General features: G+C 39.1%; 2 protein-coding genes across 2 annotated transcripts; both read left to right on the top strand.

Annotated features, from left to right (window-relative positions):
* Positions 1 to 968: 968 nt before the first annotated feature.
* Positions 969 to 9,109, top strand: dcaf7 (ddb1 and cul4 associated factor 7). Its single transcript, XM_033970680.2, has 7 exons — positions 969 to 1,344; positions 3,289 to 3,447; positions 4,068 to 4,179; positions 4,369 to 4,487; positions 4,870 to 5,079; positions 5,413 to 5,530; positions 6,028 to 9,109. The coding sequence occupies exons 1-7, from the start codon at positions 1,207 to 1,209 to the stop codon at positions 6,198 to 6,200; spliced, it is 1,029 nt and encodes a 342-aa protein (XP_033826571.1). The 5' UTR covers positions 969 to 1,206; the 3' UTR covers positions 6,201 to 9,109.
* A 3,696-nt stretch (positions 9,110 to 12,805) lies between these two features.
* Positions 12,806 to 23,980, top strand: ccdc47 (coiled-coil domain containing 47). The gene is made up of 13 exons (XM_033970674.2): positions 12,806 to 12,918; positions 14,381 to 14,681; positions 15,084 to 15,185; positions 15,444 to 15,618; positions 16,589 to 16,710; positions 17,371 to 17,436; positions 18,990 to 19,091; positions 19,805 to 19,915; positions 20,025 to 20,110; positions 20,193 to 20,251; positions 20,590 to 20,699; positions 21,411 to 21,578; positions 22,418 to 23,980. Exons 2-13 carry the CDS (start codon positions 14,406 to 14,408, stop codon positions 22,496 to 22,498), a joined length of 1,458 nt encoding a protein of 485 aa, XP_033826565.1. The 5' UTR covers positions 12,806 to 12,918; positions 14,381 to 14,405; the 3' UTR covers positions 22,499 to 23,980.
* Positions 23,981 to 25,387: the final 1,407 nt, after the last annotated feature.

Genomic DNA, 25,387 nt, shown 5'->3' with positions numbered 1-25,387 from the left:
CAGATTATAAAATGTGATGATGTCATACTCCCAAATGAGGTCAGGGGTCAGACACAGTTCTATTGATTACATTGTACTTTGTCATGAAATATACAAAAGGTAAATTCACAAATGCTGAACCAGAACATATGTATGAGTGACTAGAACCAAGAACAGGAATCTATATTCATTTTATCTGCCCCCATCTGTGTTAAATATGATTGGCCTGTAGAATGTTGTGATTTCATCTGAAACACAGTGATAGCTACAACATAATAGATCACCATTTTAAATTTTGAACAATTTTTCACTGTTCGGTTTTGTAGCTCCTTGAAATTAGGCTGTGGGCAATTCACTTGAACTACAAAAGAAAATAACTCAAAACCACAAATATCTGAATAATTGAAATCATGATTATTTTCAAATTACGTGTCCTGTCCAAATTAAATGTAGCTTTATTAGAATTTGTTATACGTAGGCAGTCAGAGGAGCAGAGGAGAGGGTCAGAGGATGCAGAGGAGAGGGTCAGAGGAGAGGGTCAGAGGATGCAGAGGAGAGGAGCAGAGGAGCAGAGGATGCAGAGGAGAGGAGCAGAGGATGCAGAGGAGAGAGTCAGATGAATAAACCATTACAAACAGAAGAAACAAAATTGTATGACTTGATAAACAAATTAATTTTGAATTTCTTTCTGATATGTTACTGCCCTCTCGCGTTCATTACGACAACTGCTTTTAATTAATTTTTAGAATGAAGTAAAACTGAGGTTCGCAATTTGTTTCCGGTTTTTATTCAAATTAAAATCATCACTGCACTCATAAGATCTCAAATGATTTAAACTAAACGAATTGGCTAAAAATATACGTGAAAATGTGTGACATATAAATAATGTGCTCATTTAGAGATTGAGACATTAGTTGATTTGTCATGTCTTTGTGAAACTTTACTCCGAAATATTAAATAGTTTATTGTGAAATTTGTGACCGGAAACTGGCTTGGTGTCTTCTCAGGTCCCATTGGTGCGAGTTATGGCAGTCTTTGTCAGCTAATTTGGCCCATTTTCCACTAAAGATCACTATTTATTCTGTTCAAAAGCTCCACTGGCTCCATCTGCACCTGTGTGCTGTTTAAGATTTAGTTAAACCGCGACAGGATCCGGGCGGAGGCGGGTTTTTTGGAGTTAACCGAGGTTAGCCTGTTAGCTGCGCCGCTGCTGGAGAGTCGAAAAAGATGTCGATGCACGGGAAAAGAAAAGAGATCTACAAGTACGAGGCGCCATGGACCGTGTACGCCATGAACTGGAGCGTGCGGCCGGACAAACGCTTCCGTCTGGCGCTGGGCAGCTTCGTGGAGGAGTACAACAACAAGGTAAACACACAAACACAAGCAAACACAACGTAAACACGGCTATTGTCCGCGGAGAGAGAGCGGAGCTAATGCTAATGATGCTAATGCTACAGCGGAGTAAATGAACGTGTGAATGAAACTGAAACGTTTGGATTTATATATAAACAGTGGTGGAATTTAACGAAGTAAAAGTACCTATTTTTATTTTTTACTTAAATATTGCATCTGTACTTTGCTGAAGTAGATTTTACAGTGTATACTTTTTACTTTTACTGCACTAGATCAGAGAGCAGTTATCTACTTTCTGCTACACTACATTTATGAACTGGACTGAAAAGTACAAGTGTTTTTATTATTGTTTGAGATCTGCTGAAAAGGCTGAGGGTTGTTCGTAGTTTGAGCAAACAAAAATATACAAATATAAACAGAACAAAGGATTGATTCTGTTGTTTCTGTTGATCATAATTAACACAAATGTTTATCAAAATCACTACATTTAAAGCTTTATAAGATCTTAAAATCAGCTCGAAATGCTTTTATTTTTTACTCTAAGTACATTTTTAAACGGGTACTTTAATACTTTTACATAAATAGATATTTTAATGTGATACTTTTACGTAAGTATTTTTTGTTTCAGTATCTGTACTTTTACTTAAGTAACAAAATTGAGTACTTCTTCCCCCACTGCATATAAATCTTTTTTTCTCAGGAGTAGAGGGTTTTAAAGAGCTGTGTAAGTTAAGTCGTTTTTTCAGTTGTACTGAGTGGTGCTGTCATGAACTAAACATCTTTTTTCAGTTTTAATGTTAGAACTGCTCATTCTGCTAAACAAATATAAAATTCACTCACATTACAGAAGAATACTATTTCAAAGTAATTGTACTATTGATAAGTGAAGTGTTTCTACCTTTCCTCCTGAGAATAAGTCTAAAAATGCTTGGAAATATTCCGGTTCCAATGAGGCCTTAATGATTTTTATTAATGTTATGTATTTATATCATCCATCAGTCTTCTTTTGGGGCTGGGTCATGGGTTTATTTTTATTTTATCGAGCATAATTTAATGTATTGTAATAATGTATTGTTGAAGTAAGTGTAGATGATAAATGGTAATATTGAAACTCTAAAGCAGAATTATCTAAAAAAGAATAATATATATTTCTAAAAGTGCTATATAACAGAACACTTATGTAGTTGGCTCGTAACTATAGCGAGTCATAGAAATTCATAATTCAGTGTTCTACAGCTCAAATCTTCATCATAAACTGAAAACAGAAAAATAAGAACTTTTCCCACTAGTGCCATGATCAGTATTGACCCCGAAATGATTGGTCAGTCTAACATGCATTGAACTTCAAGTTGATGTAGTGATCAGGACGATTGAGTTGATGTAGTGATCAGAGCTGGAACAATACACAATAACATCGATTATTGTGATAAAAAGCGTCAAGAAAAATCACTCATGGGACATTTTTTTCAAAGATAATCGTCCTTGTATCAACAGAATGTGCAGAAAAAGTACATTTCTACAGATCCTCTTTGTCTTGAACGCAGTTTAAGGCTTGACTGAAAACCCACCTTTTCTCCATGGCATTTAATACTAGCTATACAGGATATACAGGTGTTTTATTATTCTGTTCCTGTATATTGTGTTATCTGTATATTTGTTTTTTGTTAACTTTTATCTGAAGCACTTTGGGCAACTAAAGTTTTTTTTTTTTAATGTGCTAGAAATAAACTTGAAATAATATGGAACCTATTCATAATATTAACATTATAATTATTATTATCCATAACATTTTTAAACTGTCAGTAACTTTAATCATTATTGTGATATAATCGTTAATCACAATTATTTTGGCTGTGATAATCGTGACACCAGATTTCAGTATCGTCCCAGGCCCAGTGGTCAGTATTGTACCCAGAGCGCTCACTCGTTGCTGTCTCTCTTTCATCTTTTGCTTAGGTGCAGTTGGTGGGTTTGGAGGAGGAGAGCTCAGAGTTTGTTTGCAGAAACACGTTTGACCATCCGTACCCCACCACCAAAATCATGTGGATTCCTGACACCAAGGGAGTGTACCCAGACCTGCTGGCCACCAGTGGAGATTACCTGCGCATATGGAGGGTGAGAGGCGCTTAGGCCTTAAAACACTTGAGTTACCTGTATTCTTGATTGTGCACTATACATCATCATAATATTGCATTTAGCTCTAGCTAGACAGGATCTCTTGGTGTTTTTCTTATTCTTTTCCTGTGTTTCGTATTATCTGTGAGTTTGTTTTTTGTTAGCCTTTCTGTGAAGCACTTCAGTAGTTTCAAATGTGTTATTTATATAAACTTGAATTGATTTGGATAATCTACATTGTAAACATGACAGATCCAGGTCTTTTTTTCCTTCAGTCTCTTATGTTTTTTTGTTGTTTTTTTTAAGCCACAATGTAAAGACAAGAGCGTCAGTGTCAAAATATCAGTTCCACATGATTAAACATTAGAGCTGCACAGATCCAGCCTTTTCAGTTTTGATACTGATTTTGATACTTTAGCTTTAAGTATCTGTCAATACCTGATATAAACCAATACCAGTGTAGGAGAGAAAAATGTATTTTAAATGTATTTAAGTAGAAGATTTCCACTGGAGTTGTTTCAAATGTGTCACTAACAAAGTAGAACCTCCAAAAGATTCTTGTGCTGGTGAATAGATCCATTTGTGACCAATGTGACTCATGTTTTGTGTTTTTGCTGCAGGTCAGTGACACAGAGACGAGACTCGAGTGTTTGCTCAACAACAACAAAAACTCCGACTTCTGCGCTCCACTCACTTCCTTCGACTGGAACGAGGTGGACCCCAACCTGCTTGGTGAGCAAAAATACACTTTAGATATGATTATAATGCTAATCCTATTAGCTAGATGAGATTTTCTGTTAAATTAATACAAGATTCACAGGTCTCTGCAGTGAGCACATGTCTGTATGGAGAGATTCATATTAAGAACAGTGTGACTGTCCTTGTTTCGTGTGAGTTTTCAGTGTATGTGGCTCTGTTCAGGCACCTCGAGCATTGACACCACCTGCACCATCTGGGGCCTGGAGACAGGGCAGGTCCTGGGCAGAGTGAACCTGGTCTCTGGACACGTGAAGACGCAACTCATCGCTCACGACAAAGAGGTCAGTCTGAAGGAAATAATTGCTCTACGTTGTAACGTCAAAGTGTTTATTATGTAAAAAGCTAAACCATTTCCACACTGTTGGTTAAACCCATGGAAGTATAATAAGATCTGGAAGATGAACCAAAGATGATGTTGTGTTATTTTCATGTGCTTTCATGTCTTGTACTCATTGATGCTTAAGGCCTTAATACTGGTATAGCTCCACCCACCGTATGATAACACAGCAGGCCTAGGCTAAATCTTACAAAGCTAACGTTTAGGCACTTTGAGGATTTTAAATTTTTGAATGTCATGTTGAATCTCTACAAAATCCCACCCCTGTGAAAGCTGTGGATGCCCTGCAGAACACGGGCATTTGACCCCTTGTCTCTCTTTTGCAGGTGTATGACATCGCGTTCAGCCGTGCCGGAGGGGGCAGGGACATGTTTGCGTCAGTTGGGGCAGACGGCTCCGTGAGGATGTTTGATCTGAGGCACCTGGAGCACAGCACTATCATCTATGAAGACCCACAGCATCACCCTCTGCTGCGGCTCTGCTGGAACAAACAGGACCCCAACTACCTGGCAACCATGGCCATGGACGGCATGGAGGTAAGACCTGGTTCAGAGCTTACTTTCTTTTCTATTCCCATGTGGCCTCATATCTGTGTAATCCCACAGTGGTCCAGGTAGTTTCCATAGTGGTCCATGGGTGTATACTAGTCTATGTATCTTATACTTGTTCTGATACAGCTCAAGATCATTCTAAAGCTATTCAGGAAAGGTTAATTTCTGTCCTGTGAAAGGGACATTTTTAGTATCAATACCTGCTCAAATAAGTATCTAGTTTTGGTACTAGTTTTAGTATCAAATTTTTGATACTTTTGACAGGCCTGTTCATATATACTCCATGTGTATAGTACCTCACTGATTCCCCCTCTGCAGGTGGTGATCTTGGACGTGCGTGTGCCCTGTACTCCTGTGGCGCGCCTCAATAACCATCGCGCCTGTGTGAACGGCATCGCCTGGGCCCCACACTCCTCCTGCCACATCTGCACCGCCGGTGAGAAACCAGCATGATCAATATATTACACCAAATACATCACCATCAGGGGGCATAGACTATATATAAATAGACATTGTTAACCTGCTAGCCACCGCATTCCAAATGGGAACTGAGTATGGGCATGTACTTCAGCTCCATCGACTCTCACGCCAATTCACTTTCTATTGGAAAAACTGTGGCCCCTCTCTGTAACTGCTGCTGTCGGGCTCGTCATTTGGATCTTAAAATGTTTGTATCAACCCGCTCTACATGATCCTGTGGTTTTTATTTCACTGTTTTGTCCGTAAACCAAGATGAACATTATTAATAGACAGATCAGTGACCTTCTTTCCCCAAGGTCGCTCCTGTAGCGTTGGGTGACGTCACACTGTGTGGCAGGGAAATCGTGGTGAAGTGGGTTTTTGAAGAACATTCTGCTTTTGTGCCTCACTATATTATATTTCAATAATCAAACTTCCATCTGTTTAATCCATTTGTTTTGTCGTCTCTTTTAGCGGACGACCACCAGGCTCTTATCTGGGACATTCAGCAGATGCCCCGAGCGATCGAGGACCCGATCCTGGCCTACACCGCCGAGGGGGAGATCAATAATGTGCAGTGGGCCTCCACACAGCCAGACTGGATCGCCATCTGCTACAACAACTGCCTGGAGATCCTGCGGGTGTGAGGGACCCTCTGGCTGTGAAGGGCACACAGAGGAGGGGAGGGAGGGGGGGGCATGGGCCTTTGGACCATTAGCAGAGTCTACAGAAGTCTGGACCAGTTTACATTAGATACAGATATTTTGACTTTGTGTAAGCTCTTTATTTTCGAATCTCAAGCCAACATTTCCCCTGCTCTGAAATACGAAATGGAACAATTTGATCTTGAAAACCGTCAAATATTTAGAGAAACAGCGGCTTAGGATGTCGAGCAGCCTGCTTGTAACTAGACGGTTGGAGGTTCCATTCACATTCTACCTGGTTCATTGTGCCCTTGAAAAATGGCCACCGTGTTTCCGTCAGCATGTCCCAGGGCAGCTGTGGCTACAGAGGTATCATGTGGAAAGTGCTTAGAATTCAAATGTGAGTTCAGTTTAATCTCAAAATAAGTGAACATTTCCAAGTCAAACCTCCTCAGATCTGTGTGAATCTCAGACCTCAGTTTCAGAGAGGACACACCTTCTTCTCCAGGTTCACTCTCACATCAGTTTGTTTATTTATTCTGAAAAGCAACAACATGTTTTTGCTTTTCGTTCTTTTTGGTCAAGTTTGAAAAATGTTCTGAAGAAAAGCCCTGTTTCCTCTAAACAACGACGAAGAACTCAAGACACAGGAAGTATCCGGACCTCACCATGGACCTTCACAATAAGAGCGCTCTGGTCCTAAAATGCACTGAGAAAAACTGAAGTGGTCAAAACTACAGACCATGAGGGCGACTGCGACTCGGGCGGTTCAGCAGGTGTCTTGTTACTGGAAGGTCTGTGATTCAATCTCTGCTTTTTTTTTACCGTGCTGTTGTGTCCTTGAGCAATACACCTCACTCACTTTAACGATGTAGAAAAGTCGTGTAAAACTTGTAATGGTTGCTCGGTTGAAACCATAGACTGTATATATAAATGGACATAGCTAACCTGCTAGCTGCTGCGTTCCAAATAGGAAATGGTCATGGGCGCGCTCCTGCCTTCTTTGATTCTGGCTCTAATTCACTTTATATTAGAAAAACTGTGGCCCCTCTCCCTGTAAATGCTGCTGTCAGGCTCATTATTTGGGTCTTAAAATGTCCATATGGTGTGAACGGTCGTTACCTTCAACAACTTTGGTCACTATGATACTCACAGTCAGAATTTCAAATATGGAACTCTGCTCCAAATTGGCCCCTAAAACCTCTGATCTCGATGGGCTTCCTCAGAATGCAGCCGGTCGCAATGGGTGACGTCACACTTAGTCCACTTCTTTATACAGTCTGTGGTTCAAACTGTTCTAAATGTTACAATACTGCAAAAACATACCTATATTTAAAATGACCTGAATTCTGAATTGTTGAGTCATTTTCTTCCAGTTTAGATGTATTTATTTCGACTTTTTCTCAGTAAAAAGTCTTTTTTGCTCAGTAATTACTCAATATTTGTAAAAAAAAGAAAAAAAAAGAATTTTAAATGAATTTAACTCATTTTATGTCAATATTAGTTTTTTTTTGCAGTGAACCCTCTTGAACAGTAGCGGTTTTGTACAAAAATGTGCCACAGCGTTCGGTCCGACCTCCTTCAGAGTCACTTGTACAAATTTGATCTCGTCTCGTCATAATTTTCATTCATCACTGTAAAAAAGTACGCTGATTCAAATGTGTGGAGTGAGCGCACTGTAAAAATCACACATGGGTTAAAATGACTAGAATTTAAGTTTTAAATTGTTTGTAGTTTTGATGTATTTAAAATCTAGGTCTTGAATTAATACTTTGATGAATTTTCTAATTTCAATTAAATCAAGAAAAACTGTTTACAAAAAATATATTCCACAAATATTGAATCGGATGTGTTTTGAAACGAGTCTCGTAATAAGACCTATAATAATCAGATCGTGAAGATTGGCAGCCTGTTTCGCCTGTCTGTCCCAGGGCAGCTGTGGCTACAATACTCACCGTGGAGTGAATGAAGAATGTAATGTTAAGATTAATTGAAAAAAAACACCGCAGTACATCAAAATGAGCCGACACGTTTATGATTCTGAATTCTAGTCATTTAAATGATGATTTTTACAGTGCGGTATGACTTTTCACTGTAAAAAATGCCATGTTTTGTATGAGTTGTGAGAGTGGAGTGAGAGTTCATGTTTTTTCTCAAACTTGTGTCTTGTAGCATGTTCTTACAAGGCTCTGTACATACATATAAATACAACCAACTACTCTGCAAAACAAGGTTAAAACCGCACGAGTTAAAATGGCTTAAAATCGGAATGTTAAGCTTTATTTAAGTGGTTTTGACTTGTTAAGTGTACCAATCTCTGTAAAACAAAAGTATCGATACTAAAAACCTACTTGGACCACTGAGGGATTACACAGATATATGGCCACAGAATATAAAAGAAAGTACTACCATTTAATCCTGAAAATCACATTCTGTTGTCTAAAGAAAGAGTGTTTTTATTATCGTGGAATCCATATCGAGCATCAAGTCTGTTCTTTAGTATCGTAAATCGTAAATAAATGGGGGTCGCGTAGTCGTTTTGGTACCAACAATCCATAGGGGGCGCTGACTGCACGTTTACAGCGACGTTAGCTCCCATTGGGCACCTCAGTCCGTGGACCTGTTTTATATGAATATTATGAATCAAAATGTGCAGATTATAACATAATGATCCACAGGTGTCAAAGATTATAACTGTAGAGCGACACAAGCACAATATTTCTAAAGTCTAAATGAGTTAAAACTACTTAAATTATTAACATTCTTAGTTCAAGTGGTTTTAACTCGTGCGGTTTTAGCTGTTTGTGTTTTGCAGTGTAAGAAAAGACGTGGTCATGTTGTAGCTTTTTTCATAAAGTTTTATTATTAAATTTACTCAAATAAAATGTATGGTTCATGTCTTAGAATTGAAACGTTGTAATGTGTGGGTTTGTTTCTTTCACCCAGACGGGCATATGGAGGGTTTATTCAGGGCAAAATGTCACTCTCAGTTTTGTCGACACGAACACTTAAGTAAGATTATTTTTGTCATCTGTGCATCTAGAAAGAATGATTTAGATTCATTTGTTTAGACTGAGAAAGTGAAAAACTGAGAAGTCATCGCCCAATTTCCCATTTATTTTTTCCCAAAAACTTTCCAGAAACAAAAAATAATATTAACATTTTGAAAGCTCAGGTCTCATCAGCTCTGTGGAATTAATAACCACAAGACTTGTACTTTTATGTAAAATTTGTGTCTGAAATTTGTGTTTGAAAGGCCCTATATTACGCAAAATCTACTCTTGTGAGCTTTTAGTTGTTACCTCCTCAAAAACAGACCTGGAGTTGTGTTTTGTTTCATTCACACATGTTTGAATAATCCTTTATTATTAGTCTGTCTACATCTCCAAAACTCAAAACACTCTGTTCCACCTTGTGATGTCATGAAGTGGTAGTTTTCAAGTTTCTTCTTTTACCTTTAGTTCAGTAGAGATTGGACATTCCAGGACTGAAATGATCCAGATGATTCTAGTGAAGGTGTGTGGAGCTTAAAAACACAGTGGAGCACTTCCTGTATCACCACGTGACATCACAATGTGGAACAGGGTGTTTTTTGTTTGAGGGAAGAACTCAGAATATAACTCCAGGTCTGTTTGTGACGAGGAAACGACATTATAACAGATCAGAAAATAGAGTAATATAGGCCCTTTAAATGTGTTTTTTGGATTTAAAACAGCCAAAACAGGATATTAATTAGCATGTAGCTGTTAGCCTCCGCAATGTCTTCGGAAAAATTTAAATACGAAGAGTTCAAAGTCTACAGGGAAAAATGAATGGATAGTTCCAAGCCGTGAGCGGATTTCAAAGTGGGCGGGACTGTGCTCCATTTGAACCAGACAAAACTAAAGTGGTGTTGTTTCATAAATTATAGTTACACAGCACATGGCATGGTTTAGACTCAATGATCCAGATCATGATGATGATTTTGTTGCGATTTTTGAACTAGTTTCAGACCTAAATTACTGCTCCAATTACAAAACAAAAGAATTTAAAGGAGCGGTCTGTGTCCTGCCTTTTACAGTTCAGTGAATATAGTGTAGTAGTGAATTTTATCAAGGAAGGATGTAATATTATTTGCAGCAGTAAAATCCATTTGACTTTTGAAATCATTGCTGTACTAAGAGTAAACTACAAGAATCTGATGAGGGTTTTTTTTTTGCAAATTAACTCTTCAAATGTGAAATTCAGTTAGAGAGATGGCATCAAATTGAAAACGTCCCTGTAGTTTTCAAACATAAAGAATAAAAGTAAAAATATTCCGATGAGAAGTTCTGCGTGGGCACGTGTTTGGTGACTGCTTCTTTTAACTTGAAAATATTTAAATCGTTAGTAAAAGTTTGGTAGGAAAAAGCTCAAACATTTATATAGAAAATCAGACAATATAAAAAAAAAAAAAAACAAGAGTAAAAGCACAATGTAATGTCACCTTAGGCCTGTGTGTTTATTTTATTTTTTTATTTTGAAACTATTGGCATCTGGAATAATGGCACATAAATCATAAAAATAAAATATTAACTTTCATTACATTCATTCTTAGCGTAATATAAAAAGAAGTAATATAAAAAGAAGTAATATAAAAAGAAGTAGCTGTCTGTTGGGTAAAATCTCAAAAAATATAGAAAATAAGACAAAACAAAAACAAGGCACAAGGGGATTGAGATTTTACCCGACAGAAAGCTTATTTTTATATTAAGATAGATTTTTTTTTTCATTTGATACTATATCTGCTGTTATTCCAAGATTAAATGGCACATACATAAAAAAAAACATGTTTTCTGAGTATAGGCCTAAGATGTCATCACTTTGAGCCTCTGCTGTTTGCCCCTGCACTCGTTCTCTTTAATATTTAACTTTTCCGAGAACTGGAGCAGACAAGGAGCAGAGCGTTTCTAAATCAGGACATGAGACGGACTAAATCCAGACTGCAGCTGTCACACGTCACACAGCTCCACAGCAGACCGGACCAGGCCAAAGCAGAGGAACGCAGAGGAGAGCAGAGAAGAGGAGAGCAGAGGAGAGGAGAGCAGAGGAAAGGAGAGGAGAGCAGAGGAGAGAAGAGCAGAGGAGCACAGAGGAGAGGAGAGCAGAGGAGCACAGAGGAGAGGAGAGAAGAGCAGAGGAGAGGAGAGAAGAGCAGAGGAGCACAGAGGAGAGGAGAGCAGAGGAGCACAGAGGAGAGGAGAGGAGAGGAAAGGAGAGGAGAGCAGAGGAAAGGAGAGGAGAGCAGAGGAGAGAAGATCAGAGGAGCACAGAGGAGAGAAGAGCAGAGGAGCACAGAGGAGAGGAGAGCAGAGGAGAGAAGAGCAGAACAGAGGAGAGAAGAGCAGAGGAGCACAGAGGAGAGAATAGCAGAGGAGAGGAGAGAAGAGCAGAGGAGCACAGAGGAGAGGAGAGAAGAGCAGAGGAGCACAGAGGAGAGGAGAGAAGAGCAGAGGAAAGGAGAGCAGACCAGAGGAGAGAAGAGCAGAGGAGCACAGAGGAGAGGAGAGAAGAGGAGAGAAGAAAAGAGCAGAGGAGAGGAGAGAAGTGCAGAGCAGGACAGAGGAGAGAAGCGCAGATGAGAGGACATCAGAGCAGAGGAGAGTAGAGCAGAGGAGAGCACACCGGAGCAGAGGAGACCAGAGCAGAGGAGTACAAAACTCTAACATCCTTCTTCTACCTGAGAAAATAATTAAAAGAGGAAAATAGATGCATTTTCTGGTTAATAAAGATGTTATTGAACAGTAATTGTTGTATAATACTTTATAGAAGCAATTAACACACCGTCCCTTCATCACAATTCACACAGTCTAGTTTGGAGCTCTTTTCTCGGTGGATCCCCAGGGTGGGATCCGCTGAAAATCTTTGAGATCAGGTTGGGAATGGCTGGTTTAGTCCCTGGTTTATGTGTGTGTCATGCTCATGAATGACCACAACTCTATCCAGTGTTTTTGATGAGGAAACATTATTCAAGTATATTATACACTACCAGTCAAATGTTTAGGCACCCTCTCATTCACTTTTCGTTTACTACTTTGTACATTTTAGACACATAGAGAAGACATGGAATATATGAAGTAAGATATGTAATCATGTTGCAAAGAAAAAAGTGAAGTAACTGAAATAAATACGTTTTATAGTTTATATTCAAACCCTCAGAGTCTCCTCTCTTTGGTTTGTCGACAGCTGCAAACCCTTGTCCTTCTCTCAATGAGGTTCATGATGAAGTCTCTTGAAATAGTTTTCACTTCACAGCTGTGTCGTGTCAGGGTCAAGAAATGCCAAGACTTCAAAGCAGTGATCAAAGCAAAGGGATATTTTTAAAATCGAAAAAGTTACTTTGAATTTACTTTTTGTTTATTATATTCCATATGTGTCATTCATAGTTTTGATGACTTTGGTGTAAATAATCATGGAAATAAAGAAGAAACATAGGTGGAAAAGTGTGTCCAAACCTTTGCCTGTGGTGTGTATAATATATTTCTCCAAACCCAGCCTTCAGTGTAAACCAAATTAGTCTGGGCTCTTCCCTGTCCTCCCTCCTCCTCACCGGCTGGGGGCGGTGACTCTTTCCCTGTTTACTCCCAGTATGTCACGTGACCGCGCTGTGGTCACTCCTCACACTCCGCAACTCCGGATTCTCCCAAAGGTCATCGTAGCTCCAGCACCCGGCTCCTGACTCTCTGTCACCGCTCACACACAGGTACAGACCTCCGCTTCTCACCCACGTCTGCGTTACATTTAAAGCGGGTTTCATACTGGCTCTCCACGCACGGACGCTGCCTGATCTGCGGCACTAGTTAGCATCAGGCTAATAGAGATTTGCTAAGTGCTAATCATGGGGATGGGGGTTTAACAGGGGGATTTAAACTTGCAGATGTCATCACGTGAAGAATAAAATACTCATTTAGCTCCGTGATAAAACGTACAGAGAAATGCGGTTATTAACTTCAGATCGGGTAGTTGATTTAGCCCAATTCTGTAGCCGAAATGCTAATATTTAACTTTCGCTTCATGCTGGTCCTGGTGACAGAAGCTTAAATAAAAGCTAATCTTTACTAGCTGGTTATGTTTAAAATTTAAGGCCAGTTTTCTTTGCCCAGTCTTTGTTCCTGTTCACAAACCGAATGAGGATTATGCTGAAATTAAAATACCAATAAGAATATCAAACTGAAAACTATAGCATTGTTTTATTAAATGAAACTGTCACTCTACAACCAAGTCTCTTAAATGCTCAATTAAAAATGTAATTAAAAGGGTTAGGGTTGGGGTTTTCATTATTGTTTTGGCTGCTGCAGCATCTGTTCTTTCATTGTTACTAGGTAAACACAGCCACTATTGTCAACAGCAGGTTAAACACATGGCACATTCGTTTACAGTGTGGTGGGAGTAGTTTTGGGTTGGGACAAAACAAAAGGTTAGAGCCAACTGTGACTAAAGCGTGATAAAAACCATGAGAGCTGATGGTTGAAGGTTTAAGGGGACAAATGGAGCTTTTAAATGATTCTATTATCTAAATCTAATTAAAATTATCAAAAGAGGTGTACTGCCAAAGTATGTGTAGAAGATAATCCAAATTCAGTTTGAAGTTATAAATTAAAAAGTCCCATCTGAACAGAGGAGTTTTCATAGCCAAAAGGTGAAATTTAGTTTGGGGTAAGCAGTTTTTATTTTATTTTTAAATTTTGAGGTAGTAACCTTGTAGCTAAGCATATTCAGAATCTATGTATTATGAATGGTTTTGTGTTTTCATTGGTTTTAAAATGGGTTTAGTAATTTAGTTGCAGAGATGTACAGTGGTTTATTAACAAAAAGCAATATTTAACAGAATTTTATACATTATTTCTGATGGGCGACTCAAGTCCAGAGCAGCAGCCTTGTAAATCTAATCTAACCCCTAATCCTAAATCTCCCCATAGTCTAAAAAAAAACAACCAGGACCTATGACATATATATCAGCACAGAGAAATTACACTGTTGATCTTTTTATCGTCACAAACATAAAAATAGATTTACTGTTCAAAAAGACTGATTAAATGTTGAATATGAACAACTGATATGTTGCAGTGATATCATGCTGAGAGTGTTCTGCATGCATTTCTAGCAGTTCCCATGGAGACACAATACACACAGTAGTAACTAATATATTTTCTGTATTTTAACAGTTCTGTCCTAAGCTCGAGTAGCAGCATGCGTGCCCTGCCCCTCCTGCTCCTCTTCCTCCTGGCTCTTCCAGTCTCCAGGGGGCGTTATAACGATGACTTTGATGATGGGGAGGACCTGGCGGACTTTGACGATAACGACTTTGCGGAATTTGAAGAACTGAGCGAAGATACTGTGACGGAGCCCGAAGACTCCCCTCCCCCGAGATACACCTCCCCTTCCACCGCTGACGAAGACGAAGATGACGAGGCGACGGTGGAGCTGGAGGAAGGGCAGGACGGCTTCGACGACCCAGAGACACAGGTCAGGAGCCAAATGTTCTATGCCTTTTAACTTTTAAAGGTCCCATACTACACATAACTGACTCTGTGAACTTTAAGCCATGTCATAATGTTGTTCCCTCATCAAAAACATGCTCTGTTCCCCCTTGTGATGTCATATAGTGGTAGTTTTCAATTTAACAGCTCCTTTTATCTTTAGTTCAGTAGAGATTGGCAATTTCAGGGCTGAAATCATCCAAATGATTCTCATGAAGCTGTATAGAGTTTAAAAACACAGTGGAGCACTTCCTGTATTACCAAATGACATCACATGTTTCCTTTTTAGTCAATGCACAGGGCACGTCTTTGATCGATTACAGCCCTAATTGTTTTTTTTTCCATGTGTGATAAATATTACTAAGTTAATCTTGTGTCATGTTTCCAGGACCAGGACCTGTACAGTAAATATGACCAGGAGGAGTTTGAGGGAATCGGGGACATGGAGAAGACCAGTCACTCCATGAAGGACCCTCTCATCATCCACACGGTAACATTCTGCTTTCTGATGATGGCCTTAAGAACCAAATCACCAACTTATAACAAAACAACTTGGAAATCATGGCAAATGTTTCTGTAATTAAGAATAAATCAGCGTTATAATTGTTATCAGTGAAAGTTATATTTGATTTGAACATGTGTACCTTGTATCTGGTGACACAGGTAGGGTTTGTAGAATTTGTTATTTAAAGTTCGTAAACCTGACCTAATATTCTATCTGGTAAAGTTAAAATCTCTTCGTGTGCAGGTGCCGGCTCACCTGCAGAACAGCTGGGAGAGTTACTACATGGAGATCCTGATGGTGACTGGACTTCTGGCCTACATCATGAACTACATTATCGGGAAGAACAAGAACAGCCGCCTGGCCCACGCCTGGTTCAACTCTCACCGCGAGCTGCTCGAGAGCAACTTTGCCCTTGTTGGTAAGAACCGTAGACTGTATATATAAATGGACATAGCTAACCTGCTAGCCACCGTGTTTCATTGACGCTGGCTCCAATTCACTTTACAATGAAAAAATATCATCCCTCTCTCTGTAACTGCTGCTGTGAACCTTGTCATTTTGTTCTTAGTGTTTGTATTAAGCCGCTCTACATGATGCTGGTGTTTTTATTTTGCTATTGTGTTTGTAAATCAAGATATGAACATTAATAACAGACAATTCAGGCACCTTCTTACCTTGAGGTTGCTTCTGCCAACATTAGCAACAGGTTTGATTGACAGTGTTGCTAAGTGCCAGCTAACTGCTAAACCAGCGGTGCGGTTGGGAAGGGACAACTCATGCCTCTGGATTGGCTGTCTGGTTGCTATGATACTCGCGGTCAGAATTCTGCCCCAAATTCACCACTATCACTTCTAGCCATGAGCTTCATTTGACTGGAACTGGATACTATGGGTGACTCTTAGTTCACATCTTTATAGAGGTTATGGTCTGACCAGAAAAATTCACTTCAACCTTAAAACAAAGTCCAGATAATAAAAGTGCGTGCTCTGGTCTATGCAGAATTGGGCAGATTTATTCTAATGTTTCTTAATTTTTTACTGTTCTGGTCTAGTTAGTCCTACTTTGGTCACAAACTCACAAATATCATAATTCATCTGTCTTGGCTCTCACTGACGTGGTTGGGGCCTGGGTCACCAATCACAGAGCTGAATTGTGGTTTGGGGTGGAGCCAAAGATAAAACGCCAAACGAATCAAGACAAATATGACAGTGCAGACAGAAGTACTTCAGCCTTTTTGATCATAAATGTAGTCCAGAGGGAAAGATGTATGCCTTTTCTCTCAGCTGAATTTAACTGAATTCTTGTCTAATTTCATTGCTCCTCCCTCTAATATGAAACGTGACAGTAATATGACTAATATGACAATGACATGTGGTGTCTGTTTGTAGGAGACGATGGCACGAGTAAAGAGGCCGTGAGCACCGGGACCCTGAACCAGGAGAACGAGCATATTTATAATCTGTGGTGCTCCGGGAGAGTCTGCTGTGAGGGCATGCTCATACAGCTAAAGGTAATACATGAACCAGCCAGGACGGGACAGTGTACAGGGGGCCATGCTCATACAGCTAAAGGTAATACATGAACCAGCCAGGACGGGGCAGTGTACAGGGGGCCATGCTCATACAGCTAAAGGTAATACATGAACCAGCCAGGACGGGGCCGTATACAGGGGGCCATGCTCATCAAGCTCAAGGTAACACAACACAGGACTGCAAGGGGCAGTATACGAGGGCGGGATGCTTATATCTGAGATTCTGTAATCGATTTAAAAATGTGAAAAACAGAAATAGTTAATTTTAAATGTTTTTCAGTGTTTCAGAGTTATTCCTCGCTTACTTTTTGCATTCGTAACATCCTAATTATTCACCATGATGAGTTTATAAGCTATTTTCACAACTGAGCGACCAGAGTGGGGTTAGCATTTATGGTAAAATAACAACTAGCATGCTAACAGAGACCAGCCTTGCTTCCTGGTTCAGAGCCAATAAAACACTTTATAATTAGATGCAGATGGCAGACAGCGGTCTCTTTCTGACCCTAAGAGTTGCTTTTACAATGTATATATTATTTTATATATTATTACATGGATAAAATCAGGTACTTCCCATTTAACACATAGATCCAAACTCTAAAGTTGAGGTTTGAATGTTTTTGTCTTGTTTTGTTCCAGTTCCTGAAGAGACAAGACCTGCTCAATGTTCTGGCCAGAATGATGCGGCCCGCCTGTGACCAAGTGGTGAGTTTTACCCATCACTCTCAAAGATAAACGAATGTCCCATACTTCTGGAGACCTTAGAGCAGGGGTGTCCAAACTTTTTACAAAGAGGGCCAGATTTGGTGAGGTGAAACTGTTTGGGGGCCGACCATTCGGCCTGATCATCCTTTGAACCATTAATATTAACTGCAAAGCAATTATTTAATTGTTTGTTTTTTTTTCTTTTTATTGCAAATGGATTTTACCTTTCAAAAACAAAATTAATGTAAAAAAGTAAACATTTAAACTGTGGTTTTGATAATCATAATAAAATAAATTCACTGAGATTTTAGGATATATTCACCTCAGAAGGAGAACAAATAACTGGCCTGCACTAATGTGAAGGGTGAAACTGAGATCTGGACTGTAGTAAATAAACCAGGTCTGGCTCAAAGACGGTGGTTTTGATGTGCAAAGTGTCACACAGGTGAGAGTCAGTTAGATTTGTCCTCACACAGTTCTTGTTAAAGTTCATAACCAAGAACGTCTTCTCACACAAATATAACCAAACAAACTGCATTTTCTTAGCAAAGGTTTGAATTTCTTTAAACTTGTCTTTATCCAGTTGGCGATAAAAGTCAGTGAGCTTGTACATGTGTATTTTCGGGCCACACATAATTATTTTTATTCCAGATGCTGAGGGCCAGTGGAAATTTGTACACGGGCCGCATTTGGCCCCCGGGCCGGACTTTGGGTATGCCTGCCTTAGAGAACAAACAGGACATACGTCTTCTTTCATTATATTAAGACAGTGGTGGAAGTACTCAATTGTATTACTTAAGTAAAAGTACAGACACCAGCACAAAAAATACTCAAGTAAAAGTTAAAGTATCACATGAAAAAATCTACTTAAGTAAAAATATTAAAGTACCTGTTTAAAAATATACTTAAAGAGTTAAAAGTAAAAGTATTTCATGGTAATTTTTTGATCTTATAAAGTTTCAAATGTAGAGATTTTGATAGAAGATTTGTGCTGAATTTTATTCAACATAATTGAATCGATTGTTATTTCTATCTGTGTGTGTTTTTTGTATATTTTTGTTTTGCTTAAACTATGAACGTTTTAAATATAAACCCTCAACCTTTTCAGCAGGTCTCAGATAACAAAAAATACTTTTAGTTTTCAGTCCTGTTTAAAAATGTAGTGAAGTAAAAATAGTATGCAAAATGTACTATATAAGTACTAAGTGTAAATTTTAGGCATGTTTACTTTGCTTAACTACAGTACTTTACAACTTTTACCTTGTTACCTTTCACCACTGGTTAAGACCTGTTAGTTGAATCTTTTTTAGCACAAGGGTAAACACATGGCTTTTAACCGATGGCTTTATAATTCCTCCATCCCTAAATAAATACAAACTCTGCACCAACAGCAGAACTCTGACCTAGCACCCTCTGCTGGTGTTATATGTACAAAAACAGAAGGTTAAAGGTACATGAGAGACACACAGATAAACATATCCGCAGTTGTGTAAAAAGCTTGAATCATGTGTGACCCTAACCCTGATGTATTCCTCGTGTTTTTGTGTTTCCAGCAAATCAAAGTGACACTGAACGATGAAGACATGGACACGTTTGTGTTTGCTGTGGGAACGAAGAAGGCGATGGCGCGACTGCAGAAGGAGATGCAGGACCTGGTGAGAATGATCCCGATCAAACATAACATTTGAGCTGGTTTAGGGCATACGCTGGATATATAAATGGGCATAGCTAACCTGCTAGCCGCCGCGTTCCAAATTGGAAGTAATCACAGGAGCGCTTCTAGCTCCATCGACTCTGTCTCCAATTCAGTTTACATTTGAAAACTGTGTCCCCTCTCTCTGTGACTGTGCGGTCAGACTCGTCATTTTGGTCTTAAAATGTTTGTATTAACCCGCACTACATGATCCTGCTATTTTTATTTTGCTATTAGGTCCATAACTCAAGACATGGCGTGGGAACCAGATGTCTTATCAGTTTTGTAGTTTTGAACAGGAAGTCAGTAATACCATTTTATTAATAATAATAATAATAATACAGTTTATTTCATTAAACAAAATCCCAGAGTGTTACAATAAAAGAACATTAAAATACTAATTGCTAAAAACTAAAAACATCAGCAATAAGCAATATTAAGTCACACAATTTAAAATAATAATCTGTTTAATAATGCCAGAAAAAAATCATAATATGACTCTATTAATATTTTATCTGTATTAAGTGCAGCTGTTGTCAATAGAACTTTTAAGCCACAGAAGTCGCTATAGAGTTTGTGAACCCAAATGTCAAAATGAGTAATTGGGTTCATTCTATATTAAAGGCACTGTACCTGATTCACCTTTGTCTTAAATCTTTGCTTTGTGTTTTGCAGAGTGAGTTCTGCGGAGACAAGCCCAAGTCCGGGGCCAAATTCGGACTTCCCGAGTCTCTGGCCATCCTCAGTGAGATGGGAGAGGTGACGGACGGAGTGATGGACAACAAGGTACGCCGGATGCCCTCCCCCCGTGTGTCAGATGCCCTCCCATCCTCCTATATTCCTGGGTGTCAGATGCTTGCTTTCCCTGATAAACTCTTTCTATTCTTTTTTCTAGATGGTGCATTATATCACCAATCACGCTGATAAAATCGAGTCCATCCATTTTTCGGACCAATTTTCTGGTCCAAAACTTATGCAAGAGTAAGAGCGTTTTCTGTTTGTGGTTTATATCTCTGTATTTCACATAAGCTTCATAATGTGCTCATGTTTTTACTGTTTTTAGGGAGGGTCAGCCGCTGAAGCTGCCGGAGACCAAGAAGACACTGCTGTTTACATTTAACGGTAACTATATGTCAGGTTTTAAATGTGTACCCCTAAATTAAACCAATTCTGACTAAAATGTTAAATAAATGCATATAATATTTTTTATTTTTACATTATCTGAAAAGCTCTTTAAAAACTGCTTTTTGTGGAATTAGTTTAGTCTATTTTATACTCTGCTAAATGATTTCCCTGTTTTACACAACTCTGTTACAAGTTGTAGAAGTGTTTCTATAAACAAGTTTTGAGTCCACACTCGGTTTGTGGATACTCTCGAATTGCCCTTTTGTGCAGTGTTTTGTTTAATGTCTGGGATTTTGTACAGTAATCTTTATATTAACCCTTTATATCTTGTACAGTGCCTGGGATGGGCCACCCTTCCCCCAGAGACATGGATGCTCTGTTGCCTCTGATGAACATGGTGATCTACAGCATCGACAAAGTAAAGAAGCTGCGCCTCAACAGAGAGGTGAGATATATATTCAACCATCCATCCATTTTCTTCCGTTTATCCGAAGCCGGGTCGCGGGGGCAGCAGTCTAAGCAGGGACTCCCAAACTTCCCTCACCCCAGACACGTCCTCCAGCTCCTCCGGTGGGATCCCAAGGCGTTCCCAGGCCAGCCGAGAGACATAGTCCCTCCAGCGTGTCCTGGGTCTTCCCTGGGCCTCCTCCCGGTGGGACATGCCCAGAACACCTATCTAGGGAGGCGTCCAGGAGGCATCCTGAGCAGATGCCCGAGCCACCACTCAACGTGTAACGTGTAACGTGTGTATATATATATATATATATATATATATATATATATATATATATATAAATAAAATAGCAGTCTATAATATGTGTGTACAATGAGTGATCAGTTTAGTCCTGATTTTGTCTTGGACTAAATCAGGACTGAACCAGGACTAAACCAAAGGGCGTGTCCATACATGCTCACAGGGACAGGTTGAACACTCTCAGAGACTGAAGCGCAAATTTTGGCTTTAGAGATTCTGTCTCTAACTGGCTTTATGACGCTCGTTATCACTGAGCTGACATTCAGGGTTTAAGGAGCAGTTCATTGAATTCAATCCTAGCTATGTCCAACCAGTTCCGTTGTATACCCCTTTGACCTCTGACCTGACTGGGTGGTTTTTGTCTCTTTGTTATGTTTCTAACCTGTGCTTGTGTTGATTCAGGGGAAACAGAAGGCGGATCGTAACCGCGCTCGTGTGGAGGAAAACTTCCTGAAACAGACTCACGCTCAGAGACAGGAAGCAGCGCAGAGCCGCCGAGAGGAGAAGAAGAGAGCGGAGAAGGAGAGGATCATGAACGAGGAGGACCCGGAGAGACAGCGCCGCCTGGAGGTCACTACACGCACTGCATTTACTCTCATACACTTCAGTTTGGAAGGAGGGTGGCACTGCATTTTAAAAGGAGTTAGTTGTAAAATTATATAATGCACATTAATCACAAGTAGTCGAATATTGGAGTAATTGTGAATTGATTTAGTGATTAGCAGTAATTTTCTCTATCCTCAGAGTCTAAAATTTCTACTGTGCACAGAAGCAAGTCAGTTTAGTCTTTTTGAAGAAATCCATTTTACAAAAGCAGCTTCACTCCAGTTTCAATGGGTCTAATTTAGCACAAAGGCACTCATTCACAGGGCTACCACGATCTAAACTAATTTGTTAGTAGAAAAAAAAAAAAAATTGCCAGACTAATCGATCAGACAATGTTGCCGAGGCAACAGCCAATCACTGAACACCTTTGGACAGACACAACTGAGGCACTAAACAATGCACACCAGAGCGTGGAGCCCCAAACCTACGCATCAACACACTCTGAACACCGCGTGGCAGCGCTCTGAATAAGGATTTTACACAACTCAAAATCAACTGTGGTGTTTTAAACAGGAATTTTCTCTGTGTTTTACTGACAAAATGACACACAGAGTAAGGCAGTGAGAGGAGAGGGAGCACTGAGCTTTGAGCAGTTTAGTGAGTTTAGTGAGAGATGAGACTTTCTCTACAGACAGGAGAGGAGGCTGTAACTTCTCTGCATATGGCTCTTGATGTTGCTCTCCTTAGTGCGCCCTCTGCTGGTGTTAAGTTTTAGCGATGGTGTTCTGACCTCTGACCTCTACACTCGTCTATATTTAAAACACTCTGATCTTATCTGTACTGTCCCTGTGTTTATTTTTCAGGAGGCAGCGCAGCGTCGTGAGCAGAAGAAGATGGAGAAGAAGCAGATGAAGATGAAGCAGATCAAAGTCAAAGCCATGTGACCACTGACCTCAGACAGGAAACAGGAAGTGCTCTGCTCAGACCGCCGCTGCCCCCTGCTGCACTCCGCGCACCGCCACGTTCATGACGTTCTGTACACTGCAAAAACACAGCTATCTACACAAAACTGCTTGGAATTCAGAATATTCATCCAGTTTTGGGTCAAATGAATTAGTTTGGATGCATTTACTTATAAAACCTAGATTATAAAAGTCCTGGTTTGAACCTCGTTTAGTCCTGATGTACAGTTGGTTTTGTCCTGTTTTAGTCCAGATTTAGTCCTGGTCTAGTCTGGGTTTAGTCACAGTTCAGTCCAAATTCAAACACTAATCAATTCTAAAACTAGTAACGACAGTAGGTACTTTTTTCACAGGGATTGATATTTAAAAAGTCCTGTTAACAGGACAAAAATTTACCTTTCCTGAATAGCTTTAGAATGATATTGAGCTGTATCAGGACAAGTATAAGACACATAGACTAGTATACACCATGGACCACTGAGGGATTACACAGATATAAGGCCACATGGTAGAACGTACTACCATTTAATGTTGAAAATCACATTCTATTGTCTAAAGAAAGAGTGTTTTTATTATCGTGGTATCGGAATTGGTAATGAGTATCAAGTCTACTGCTTAGTATCGAAATCGAGTTAAAAACTTTAAATGTATTTCCTTGTATACTTATGCTTATACTGAATTTTTCTTTTTTTTTTTGTCTGGAAACAAGAAAACAGAAGAAATACTCAAAACGATACATATTCTGAATCCACATCATTAAAGGTCCAATATTACACAAACTTGACCCCTGTGAGCTTTACGCCAAGTTATAATGCTGTTACCTCCTCAAAAACAGACCTGGAGTTGTGTTTTGTTTCATTCACACATGTTTGAGTAACTCTTTATTATTAGTCTGTCTACATCTACAAAGCTCAAAATGCTCTGTTCCACCTTGTGATGTCATGAACTGATAGCTTTTAAGTTAGCAGCTCCTTTCACCTTTTGTGTTGTAGAAATTGGCTCTTCCAGACCTGAAATTATCCAAATGATTCTAGTGAAGTTTAAAAGTGGAGTTTAAAAACACAGCGTAGTGCTTCCTGTATTAACAAATGACATCACATAGTGGAACAGTGTGTTTTCAGATTGAGAGAAGAACTCATCCTAAATATGTAGGGTTTGTGCGCTAAACATGTGTGAATGAAATGAAGCACTGATGAGGAAACATTAGAATGTAGATCAAAAAAAGGTATAATATGGACCCTTTAAATTTGTGTAGCTGTTATATTTTACAGTGCAGAGTCTGGTTCGGTCCTGGTTTCATCCTTTTGCTTTGTGGGCTTTTTAAACTCACTGTAAATTGTGTTGTTTTTTAAAGATGCAAAATCTATTTACATTAATGAACAAAATGATCATTTTTATTTATCTTGCCTGACGATTTCACGCAGCTGTTTCTGAGCAAATGAAATAAAATGCACTGGAATCTGTAAAAGGCTTGTGTTCTGGTTTGTCTCATCTGACTTTTGTTTAAAAATTAGCACATAGCCAAATAATGTACTAAAGTAAGAGTAACATTACTTCAAAATAGTAATACTCAAGTAGAAGTACAAAGTAATGGTTCAAATAGTTACTTGAGTAAGACTAAGTTACTCCTACTTTAGTTGTACTTTTCCAAAATACATTAGAGTAACTGTTGGGACATAACTGATTTATAATTTAAGTGAACATTAAATAAATCACAAAATCTTATATTTTTAAATATACACAAAAATGAGCCAAACTAAATCTTATCTGGAGAAACACAAATGTTCAGTTCATTTCATATTGTCGACAGAAATTTCAAGTCACTTTAGACTTGAGTGGGAAGAGGAACACAGTTTTTACTCAAGTAAGAGTACTTGTACTTCAATACAAATATTACTTAAGTAGGAGTAAACATTTGGGTAAGTGAATGTAACTGAGTACTACCCACCTCTGATGAGACTTTAGACCAGTGCGTTGTGGTGAGGAGCAGATGGGTGGAGTGAGTTAAATTTAATCTTAGACTTTGGCACAGGTTTAGTTTCCACTCACAGCTAAAATAAACCTGCTGACACGATATTTATTATAGTAGAGGAATGCAGAGCTCAAAGTATCGACTAAACCCAAACAAAAAATTTTTACAACTAAAAAATAAATTAATAAAAAGTTTTCCACTTTCAAGGCTCAAAGCGCTTTACATCAAGGAACCATTCACCCATTCACACACACATTCATACACCAGTGTACACAGACACTGGGGGTGAGGAGGGGTTATGTGCCTTGCCCAAGGACACAACGGCAGTGTTCATCTGGGTGAGCTGGAATCACACTACCAACCTTCGGATCAGTGGCCAAACTCTCTGCCAACTGAACTCCTGTCACCCTATCTGTGGGTTTCCAAAAAAATTTGAACTGTTACTAGAGCAATTAACAATTTAAAACAAAATATGAAGCCTTGTGAATGGGAAGAAGTCATCAAAATGTTACCAATAACACACAGCCTAATAGTGAGGTGGTTTAGTTTATATGTATTTAAGGATATAGTATACACACTGGGTTAAACCAGATGCAAATGTTAAGCGACAAGATCAACATCTGCTTTTAAAGTGGTTTAGTCCAGATAGAAATGTTGAAAGAAACAATAAAATAGAATGAAATAAAAAGTAGATAGTTATTTAAGACAAGAGGTTTAATAAAAAATAAATAAAGAAAGAAAATAAAGAAATAGAAAGACATAAAGACTGAACAATGTCTGTGGAATAATAGGTCCACTACTTTATGGCACTTCTTACTCATATTCACGAAATTACAATAAAATATCAAAATGTCCATCCATCAATTTCCTCCCGCTTATCCGAGGCAGAAAATATGAAA

This window comes from Periophthalmus magnuspinnatus, chromosome 8 (genome assembly GCF_009829125.3).
Source record: "Periophthalmus magnuspinnatus isolate fPerMag1 chromosome 8, fPerMag1.2.pri, whole genome shotgun sequence".
Classification (NCBI taxonomy): domain Eukaryota; kingdom Metazoa; phylum Chordata; class Actinopteri; order Gobiiformes; family Gobiidae; genus Periophthalmus; species Periophthalmus magnuspinnatus.
The sequence above is the reverse complement of the archived record's forward strand: the minus strand, read 5'-3'. Positions and strand labels throughout refer to the sequence as shown.

What these genes read in the sequence shown, in the direction of transcription:
- dcaf7 (XM_033970680.2), top strand. Translation starts at nt 1,207, where the DNA reads ATGTCGATGCACGGGAAAAGAAAAGAGATCTACAAGTACGAGGCGCCA. An exon ending in ATTACCTGCGCATATGGAGG is followed by an intron (nt 3,448 to 4,067) that starts GTGAGAGGCGCT and finishes TTTTTGCTGCAG; the next exon opens with GTCAGTGACACAGAGACGAG. An exon ending in CTGCCACATCTGCACCGCCG is followed by an intron (nt 5,531 to 6,027) that starts GTGAGAAACCAG and finishes CGTCTCTTTTAG; the next exon opens with CGGACGACCACCAGGCTCTT.
- ccdc47 (XM_033970674.2), top strand. Translation starts at nt 14,406, where the DNA reads ATGCGTGCCCTGCCCCTCCTGCTCCTCTTCCTCCTGGCTCTTCCAGTC. An exon ending in GAGCAACTTTGCCCTTGTTG is followed by an intron (nt 15,619 to 16,588) that starts GTAAGAACCGTA and finishes GTCTGTTTGTAG; the next exon opens with GAGACGATGGCACGAGTAAA. An exon ending in ACGGAGTGATGGACAACAAG is followed by an intron (nt 19,916 to 20,024) that starts GTACGCCGGATG and finishes TCTTTTTTCTAG; the next exon opens with ATGGTGCATTATATCACCAA.